Below are 10,589 nucleotides of genomic sequence, written 5' to 3'. Positions count from 1 at the left end.
GCAAAATAAAATTCATCATTAATGTTACTGTGTTACGATAACTAGGTGCCTGCGCTTTTCTCCTGTCAGTTTTTGCCAGATAATGTACGCATAGTTAAGCGGCTAAAGAAGTTTACTTCGCAGTCACAGCTTGACTAAGTCACAAAATATATATTGCACGCTACCGAAATTTCCTTTGCCTTTTGTTTTTCTCTGATTGATGTAAATACGTACAAGCAGGGTAATACTAAAGTTACTTTTTTAATGTTATGCGCTGAAGCCAAAAAGATATAACAAGAAAGATAACGCCAACAAATCAATTTAGCAATTGTTAATGCCAACTTTAGTAGCTGATTCATGTATTTATTCAGTTAAAAAAGGGACAGTTATAAATTTATTTTTAAACATCAAATTCTCTTTCGATGAGTTGTTTTCATTGAACGTGAATAGTTACAGTCTGTTTACCATGATGGGCATTTGGTGAGCTTGAACTGTTGAAAGAGCAAAAAGAAAGAATTTTATAATTTCATTTATTTTCTTATTTGTTATGCAGTATTAATTTATTAGATTGAAAAGCGATATATAACATAATGTATCTATATATTACATCGTATTATTGTAGGTTAAAATGTAAAATACTATGATACACTGTACATTGGTAGGTAAATTATGTAGTTGTATATAAGGTAATATTGTAATTTGATCATATAGACGTAGAATAAGTTTTATAATAGTAAATTAGATTCTATGGTCGTAGATTAAATTGTTGTAGATTTGTTGTAGTTCCTCTGATACTATAGCGGATGTATTCATGAAACGGATGTGCATTCTTAAAATCTGTATCGTATGAGTCAGAATATTGAACACTATATTGTGAATGTATGGTATTGTCTGTTGTATGAGAATTTTGTAAGACACACAATACTACAAATATGTGACATTAATTACTACATTATGAATCCATTTCCAATCTATGACATTGTGTAAGAAAAATGTAACTCACCATGTTTACTGAACCAACGAAAACGTTTTGAGCACAAGGTTTTCCAATACTCAATGCACTGTCAACTACTTCGATAGCACCTGAAAATTAAAGCAAAATTGTAATATCTCTAAATCCTTCTACGATATCCAAGATAGGTCCAAACATCTAGAGCTTATCTCTAGCTTCTTGTCACCAAAGAGAAGAGCGATAAACCAATCCTTAAAAGTAACAACCGTCTATGACAGATAATATTCCCTTACTAGAAACTTATTTTCTATATCGATTTTGTATATCTATGTGAACTTAGCTTAGAATTAAATGTCTTGTCTAAAGACGCCATAGAAAATACGCTTAATTGCTACTCGTTATAAAGTCTTTTTTCAATATGTATATGTCTAGATACGGTTTTGTTCTTGTCTTCCCACTGATTGCACTAATAAGAGGTTAGTAGTACAACAAGGTCTAAAAGATTGATGGAGAATTACACTATTTCTAAATGTATAAATAATATCGCCAATCGAAAACCAGGCACAAACTATTTGGAGATTACAAAATATAAAAGATTTGACCCACAAATATATACAATAGAAAGTCTATATTTTTAAAAGTATATATGTCTTTTTCGGCAACTGTATATTCGGCTTCATGATGGTAAGTGAATGTAAGTTAAACCTCCTCTTCGGCGTGTCCAACAACAACAGAGTCCGGTAAAAATAAATCTCCTATTCAAATACAAAGACGTGCCTGCATCATATATGAACCCAGTTACTATATAATGCTTTATTCACTTAGATATTTGGCTTTTAATTTAGGGGATATAATTGATTAATTTCATAAAGTGTACATCTAGTAGTATTGGTATCGATATATTTCTCATAGTAATGAGAGAGAAAGGTAACAATACGATAAAACATAAGTATCAGGCACAATGAATTAATACAGTTCTATATTTAAGAGATGAGGAGTTATGTCCATTATTTACATTAGACGGATATTTGTCCTCATCTTCTTTGTTGTTAACACAACGTTTCGGCTGATATACTCTCCAGCCTTCATCAGGTGTCTTGGGGAGATTTTGAACATGGGTTCTCATTCCTAAGGTATTTTTTGATGTTATTATTATTATTATTATTATTATTATTATTATTATTCAGGTCACTGCCCGCGCTTTTAACCACTATGCCATATGCCCACGGGCATATGGCGTAGTGTTTAAGTGCGCGGGCTACTAACCCCAAGATTCCGAGGTCGATTCCAGGTAGTGACCTGAATAATAATAATAATAATAATAATAATAATAATAATAATAATAATACCTTAGGAATGAGAACCCAGGTTCGAAATTTCCCCAAGACACCTGATGAAGGCTGGAGGGTATATCAGCCGAAATGTGGTGGCAACAACAAAGAAGATGAGGACAAATATCCGTCAAATGTAAATAACGTACAATGAATTAATCTTACATGTTTTATGAATATGTTCTATTGAATTAGTATTGATTTACTGAAATACACGACACAAAAGTTAAGGGATCTGGTTGATCTGAAAATATTTTAAACTTGTTATTTATTTTATATTTTTATTAAATTCTGATTTTATAATTTCACTTACCCTCAATTTTTATTTCTTTTTGAAGATTGTTATTCAAGTACATTCGCACTTTATCGCTTGACTTTCCAAATCTGATGTTATACCATTCGTTTAATACCTATGATAAATTAAATATTATTATTTTAATTCTTACCTATGGTTTCTATTGGCAATATAACGATGAATACTAATTTTGTCTCCCTAGTCTATGAATAGGAAAACAGAATTAATATTTATTTTTCTTCAAGCTTAAAAGAGTAGAAAAATGGTGTGTTGGGACGTACATATATTTTAACCGGAAGTAATTTGAAGGAAACAAAAACCCGGTTAATTCCAAGCTTACTTCTCTATTCGTAGCGCTCGCTTCATATCGATGATATTCTAAGATCTGTATTTCTTATCACTAACAATTTATATTATGTTAAAACGTGTAACTGTCGATGTTATGGTGAACAAATATGTCATATAATTAAGTGCAGGTTACTATACTTAAAGTGGTGAACCGAAAAGTTGAAATTTTAAGCAAAAGTACATTGTGTTATTGAAAATTAACCCCAATAAGGGGGTTAATATTCTACGGTTAACCGTTGTAGACATCAGAAACACAATATGTTGAAACAGATTCACTTCCGATCACAAATATTATCATCGGTTTGCTTGGAATGATACGATCCTTAAGTCAATAAGATTAGTCCCCGATTAATGGATAATACATTTGACTGTAGAAATTAAAGCCATTTACTGAAATATACTTGCGGGAAATAAGCATTAGTTAATTCTTTGATTTATGGACATTTGTTACCATTAGAGATATACATCATCACGCTTTGTATCAGTTACGTTTTACTATTCAATTTCAGACTACTTAAATAAAAATATATTTTTAAAACAATATATCTTCTTTCACTTACCACTCTTGTCCTCATCTGTACTGGGGACACATTTCCTTCTAATTTCATAAAGCCAAAAACTGTTGGGAAGGTGTTTGCATTTTCGACTCCAATACTGAGTGAAGGCTTACGATCGCAATTTCCGTTAGTCACAATGGTGTACGAATCTTTGGGAGAACTTTTAATATAAAAGTTCATACTAATTTCAACATTCTCACCTAAATCGTTGTTTATCAAAGCTGGAATCACCAGGCCAGAACCAGTAGTAAATTGAGCAGCACCATTAGAAAACGTAACGTTAAGATTATTCACCCAATAGTTATGAGAGAGTTCAACACAACTGTTCTTCAGCGGCATATCAAGAATTAGACAAGTTTTAGCTAGAAAAAAAAATCAAAAACAAACATGAACAGTAACAAATATCTTAAAATTTCATAGAAGTTCGATTGTTAGAAAGTCATAAAGAAATCGAGTCTAATGGTTTGAGTAAAAATTTAATTTCATTAAAATGCTAATCACCATTTATTCGTTATATACAATTAGAATGTATCAAGTTAATTCCCAATATGTATATAGTAAACAGGTTGAGTTACAGTTCAAATATAAACAAAATGTGTAACAGAGGTATATGACAAAGGTATATCTGTAAAAAATGAGTATTGGCGATCCACAGAAGATCATAAAAAGATAAAGTTGAGTACAATTCGATTCCCATTCTGAATAGAGGCATATATAACGAAGCTAATTACCTATATTCATAAAATGTAGTCCAATACAATATTGAACCTGTCACTGTAGGCAAATTCTGCACTTTGGTAGGTACTAAAAACTAGAACTAAAATTTCCTAGCTAATTCTGCTTTCTCTTCACTTAGTATCTGGCTCTCCGATCCTACCTTGATTCCATACCTCATCTGCTACTGACATGCAAGTCCTATATTCTATACTACTCCGAAATACAAATTTCTCAATACTTTTTTTCATCTCTACTTATATATCATTCCGAAAAGGGAACTCTGTGCATACACACAGTATGATCTTCCTGCCATTCATCTCTTTTGTCTGTATTAAGACTTCGAATCATTCTCACTCAAAGACATTTTCCTCCGCTCCTACACACACATCTACTTTTTTGATATAATTGATTAAATGAGTTGCTTTCGAACTTACCATCATTCACAGGAATCATTTTAGCACAAGTGCATGATTTGACGTCGAAACCAGTACCAGGACCACACTCCTTTTCAATCCAACCTGTAGCATCCTTCTGCCAGAATTTGCCCAGAGATTTAGACGGCTTGAATGTTTCAGAACACGCTGAAAAAAAGAAATGCGAAAGATTGAACGTTTTGCAAACCTCCTCGAGGAAGACGCAGGCTGGAAAGCGGAGTATTTTCCAATCGAAGTCGGATGTAGAGGATTCATTGGACACAATGTGAGGCGACTGTAGTTATCGTTAGGCCTAACTTATTGTAAAGCAAATAACACCATGAGTGATATCCAAACTACAGCGGAAAAGGTTAGCCATTGGATTTGATTAAAAAAAGACGATGAGCTACGGCTAGAAGAATATTGAGCTGTATCTGATAACCAGTTCATCTAGTAAGTGGGGCCTCATTACAGTTCGCAATGATGCCGTCAAGAGGTAGGCCCTGAAAAGGCGCACATTCTCTCCTGTTGACCCCATACAATTGCTGGCTTCCAGTATGCAGAGCTTTCTACTGGTAGTACTTGTACGTGCAAGTTGTTTTCAAAACATCTACAGTCATCTCACTGTATTCAGATAATTGTATGTCTTTTTATAACACAGAACCTTTCGTCATTAAATTCGCGTTAAAGTGATCGGTAAAATGCTTATGCAAATTAAATCTATTTAAGTTAACTTTATTTCGTAAGACTTATCCCGATTTTAGTAAACTATAGGTGAAATGTAGCATAAAAGTAAACATTTATTTGATATGCTAAATATAAGTTATTCTGGAAGCGTCAGTTTTCCTTCGAGTTGAAACGAGGGTAGCCAGTATTTCCAGTTTGTAAAAATCATCGCCAAAAGATTCCTAGTTATCAAGTTACTATTTCAAAAATTAAAGACTGCCTATAATTTTACCTTACTCTCAAATCTTTATTTACTTTTTTTCAACAAATAAATCTTCACTATGGATAACATATATCAAATCATAATATCTTTTGTTATGTTTATTATCAAGGGGGGAGAATATATTGAAAAGAATCAATAGATAAATTATTAAACTTCAATCTTTCATTATTATAACCAGATCTATCAACGTTTTAAAATATCCGATAATGAGCAAAAATAGCAAAGACTTTGTTGGTTTTTAACAGGCTATATTCATTTCAAAAATGTACTTAAATAAGTAAACATGAGTCTTTTATAATAGTTCTTTGGGAATTATTCAGAAAACTTGTGAAATTTTTTGTTCCAATGAGAAATTTACCAGTCTGAGAGAGAGAACATTTAAAAACCGCTCTTTAAAAGGCTTCCAAGGCCGGGGGTGCAATTTATTTTCATGGATCTACCAATAGCAAATAATATCTCACAATTCAGAGATGGTACAAAATGATTTTTCTTCATCTGTACTTTCCCTCACTTTTTCTTCTTTTAAGTTTTATTTTTCTTATATATAGGGGGTATTATATATCTTTCTCATAGCTTAAAATCTTTACACGTATTTTTAATTGAGTAAACAAATAACCACATTTTTATTATTTTATTTTCATTACATTAGCCTTTTCTCTTTAATCCAACTGGTTGTCATCAAGGAACATTACAAAAATGTACCATAGGCAAAATAAATCTTTTATATTAGTTTTACTAGTTAATTCATACATCTGTAACATAGCCACAAGAAGTCTTACTTCTAACAATAAACTCAAAATTTGTAAATTATCACTAACTATGTGAATTCGCCCTATTACATACGGGATCTACTAGCGGGACCTATGAATTAATGGAATTAGTTGAAGGAATTAATGGTAAACCTACTGGGTTATTTCTGAACTCTTTATCCAAAAACACCTGAAAGCGTTGCCTGTGCTGTGTCTGTATGGATACATCTGCGGACGATCCAAATATTGGCTCAGAAATCTTCAGCAAGTGTGACCATTTTAAAAAATATTTCCAGGAAAAAAGTGATTGATTACGTTTTGCGGAGAGCAGTCACACTATCTCTGTTTATTTTTTAGGTTTTAATCCATTATGAAGTACTCCATTCTTAATATGCAATATGTAGACTTACACCCCTTACCATAACATCAAATCCATCATGCTATACTTGAATCTCTATCATCCATCATTAAAAAAATCTATTCATAACAAACCACTAGGAATATTTGAGTTGAGCTGTTATGTTTTATCATCCAACGATATTTAGAAGCTTTTTCAGAATATGAACCTTCAAGTCACGATGGCTAATCAGTAAAAAGAACATGCATACATATTTATAGACATAGTTCATCAGTAGGTAACATAATTGTAAGAGAAAAATAACTAAGTACCACATATAGTCCAGAATTCTGTCAATTGAAAAGTAAATATGTAATTGATTCAAGGAGCTCTATAATATACAGTGAGTTATAAGAGCTAAAAGATTCAGTAATATTTTTCTAATTGTGTAGATTACTTAAAACAATTTGATTTATTAACTTTCCGCCTACAGTACTTGAATCTATGACCAACACTAAGCAGAGTTTGAATCCAGAATTTAAAGCGACATGGCTACTAAATACTGTTTCACTCATTTTAAAATTTTGTATGACTGTAAAGATATTTATCAGATTTTCAAACTAAATGGTGACATTTTTTAAGTTGACCACTGTATTTGACTAATATATATTTTAGAGATCAGGTAAGAGCTATAAACTAAGAAAGTAAAGCGACGTAACTAAATACTGAAATATAATATGATCGTGAAGACTTCACGATCAAATTATCTGATGTGAAAAAGAAACAATAAGTAAAAGGAGAAGCATAAATGTAAACATACGTTTAATGAGAACAGGTCCTACACATCTGTAATCTGAAACACAGCGTGATGTTTTTTGGTCGAATCTTTCTTGAGGTGGGCAAATCTTTGCTTCGTAATTGAAACCCGAGTTATCGCATTCAAAATATTTGTTGCAAGAGAAAACATCCTTAAACTTTGTGGGATAATCACATTCTGCAATGAAAAATAAAATTTGTTTTGCCCAATGAAACCAAGAAAAAAGTTTGTATTTGTTGATTATCCCAAATTAAATTATATTACATATACTTTTCTACTCTAGGCACAAGGCCCGAAATTTTGGGGGAGGGAGCCAGTCGATTAGCTCGACCCCAGTACGCAACTGGTACTTAATTTATCGACCCCGAAAGGATGAAAGGCAAAGTCGACGTCAGTGGAATTTGAACTCAGAACGTAAAGACAGACGAAATACCTATTTCTTTACTGCCCACAAGGGGCTACACACAGATGGGACAAACAAGGACAGACAAACGGATTAAGTCGATTATATCGACCCCAGTGCGTAACTGGTACTTATTTAATCGACCCCGAAAGGGTGAAAGTCAAAGTTGATCTCGGCGGAATTTGAACTCAGAACGTAGCGGCAGACGAAATACCGCTAAGCATTTCGCCAGGCCTGCTAACGTTTCTGCCAGCTCGCCACCTTTACATATAAACTAGTACGGTGTTTATCTTAGTAAAAATGAGTGTTGCTCTATATTAAACATAATACTCGCTTCCAGTGTATTAGTGATAATATTATCTTCAAAATTTACGGCTGATTTATTCACCTCTTCTTTTGACTGTAACCCCCAAATTTTCCAATGAGGTCGGTCTTAAGAATGTGTGTAAGAAAACTACCCTTAGAAACAGTTTTTAAATTAACTAAGTTTTAATGAATTTGGTTTCGATGCGAAAAATCCAATGTTAAGTTTATACTTACTTTTCTGGCATGTAGTTTCTGAACAATAGTCGCAGTTCTGAGTCTCTTTATTATAACATGTGTCTTCGTTGCAAAACTGTTCAAAAGCAGTCAATGTTTTATTAACATACTGGCATTGTACAAAGCCGTCACAACGTTGTGGATGTTCATAGTATCCAGATACGACACTGTCTTCCAAACATTTTTCACAGTATTCTGCAAATATAAACTTGTTTGTTAGCTGAAAGTTTATCTTAAAATATGCTTTAAGTTGATGCTACAGGATTATAAATTATAGTTTTCTTTAGAGAACTAGAAACAAAAACCCCGTGCTTTTAAAAGAAAGGAGCTGGTGTGATATTTCAAGACATTAACAGCATAAATAAAGTGAAATGGCCTTAACTTAGATCTAAAACCTAAGTCCCTCAATACAATACTCGCTTAGAAGTGTAACTATTAATTTTTAAAGGCGTTTTCTACCTCTTGAATGTCTATTGAGTCCTAGATTCGTCTAAAATCTAGTCCGTAAAACAAACTTTTACTCTCGAGCAAAATATCCTTACCTAAATTGAAACCACACTTATATATATGAAGAGAAATCCCAATAGTATTCTTATACACTCAATGCGAGACAAAGGGGATCTTGGTGAGATTTAAACTCAGGCGCAAAAGGCTTGAAGCAATGCCGCTAAGCATTTTGGCCGACACTTTAATGATTCTGCCACTTCGTCGTCTTCCACCAAAGTAATAATATTTTCCACTACAGGAACAGAGCTTGAAATTTTGTGGGAGACGGCTTCTCGATTACAACGACCCCAGTGTTCGATGGTACTTATTTTATCGTTCTCCGAAAGAATGAAAGGCAAAGTCGACTTCGGGCCAATTTAAACTCAGGGCGTAAAGACGGACGAAATGCCGCTAAGCCTTTTGTCCAGTTAGTTAATGATTTTGCAAGCTCGTTGCCTTAATCGAACTAAATGGTAGTAAATATTTGATGCGATTCTCACGCATTGGTTCCAGTAACACCGATATAATAATGAGTGTGGTAGATTGATTAGGATGGTTGACACTTATCTTGTGTACGTTCCACAATAAAAAAAGATCGGTATGAAGAGAGGAGGGTCAAAGCAGTAATTTGGTTTCGAATTTCATGTGAGGTATTTCTTTTCACACCAGTAATGCCCTGGAAGCAAGGTTGGCAAACTACGGCCAATTGCCTCATTTTCTCCGACCACTAATTTTATTGAATATGTGCCATTGCACACAGAAATTATTTGGTTAGCTAACAAGGAATTTCAATATCAAAAAGAAGAACAAAAGTTTCATTTTGTGGCCGTCTTAAGCGAACGGCTGCTTGAAGTCTATGCGAAAAACTGAAATTCCTTAACTTTAGTGAAAAAGAAATGAATTTACTCATGAGAACCACAACGTTTCATACGTTATTGCACATGGTCTACATGAATAATTGATTCTTAAAAAGGAAGAATTAACAACAAATATTTATTTCTGCATTGAAGAAAGCAAGAATACATTTACCTCGAAGTCATAATCGCCCCCATTCAACTAAACTTTAAAAAATGCTTACACTTTTCATTGAATACAAGCAATTTTACATGTGTAGCAATTCCTTCATTACATCGAGTGACATTGAGGAAATTAAAAAATTGGCTGTTGTTTCGATAACAATGTATAGACATATTTTCATTATATAATCGCTTTCTCCTGCAAGCATAAAAACACTTCCAGTACAAATCACCTGCAAAATGTTTTGCCTTAGGAAAAAGTATGATGCCTTATCTCCCTTCCCAGAAAATGTAAAGCATTTCGATTGGTAGGAACCAATAGGTTTCGACATATGAAGATCCGACAACTTACACTTCCTTTGTCAGTCATAATACTTCTGTCGAACGTGACATTTGAGTCCCACCAACGATTTACAAAGAAACCCGCAAATGTTGCAAGTATGAGAATTACGAGTATACTGTATATTTGCAGCCACTCTTCTTCTTTGCATTGCGCCCCTTAGATCTGAAACAACTTTTGGTATTATTTATTCATTATTACACGTGTTCCATTTGCTAATAGAAGTAATGAAATTGTTCATATTGTAGAAAATATGTAATATATCTTCTATTGGCAATTTTTAAGACAGCGAATCAAATAATACAAACCTTATATTTGGGATGAAATAATCAGATATATTTCAAGAGGACACTGATTGGA

General features: G+C 33.1%; 1 protein-coding gene across 1 annotated transcript in view; it reads right to left on the bottom strand.

Moving 5' to 3' along the window:
- Positions 1-299: 299 nt before the first annotated feature.
- Positions 300-10,589, bottom strand: part of LOC115219132 — a 10,861-nt gene continuing 571 nt past the window's right edge. The window contains exons 2-8 of the mRNA XM_029789222.2: positions 8,388-8,582; positions 7,448-7,621; positions 4,614-4,760; positions 3,466-3,824; positions 2,576-2,672; positions 983-1,062; positions 300-470 (exon numbers count right to left, since the gene is read on the bottom strand). Coding sequence (XP_029645082.1) covers positions 441-470; positions 983-1,062; positions 2,576-2,672; positions 3,466-3,824; positions 4,614-4,760; positions 7,448-7,621; positions 8,388-8,582 — 1,082 coding nt within the window. The 3' untranslated portion in view covers positions 300-440. The remainder of the gene's footprint in view (positions 471-982; positions 1,063-2,575; positions 2,673-3,465; positions 3,825-4,613; positions 4,761-7,447; positions 7,622-8,387; positions 8,583-10,589) is intronic.

This window comes from Octopus sinensis, linkage group LG14 (genome assembly GCF_006345805.1).
Source record: "Octopus sinensis linkage group LG14, ASM634580v1, whole genome shotgun sequence".
Classification (NCBI taxonomy): domain Eukaryota; kingdom Metazoa; phylum Mollusca; class Cephalopoda; order Octopoda; family Octopodidae; genus Octopus; species Octopus sinensis.
Note: the sequence above shows the minus strand (reverse complement) of the source record. Positions and strands in the feature narration are given on the sequence as shown.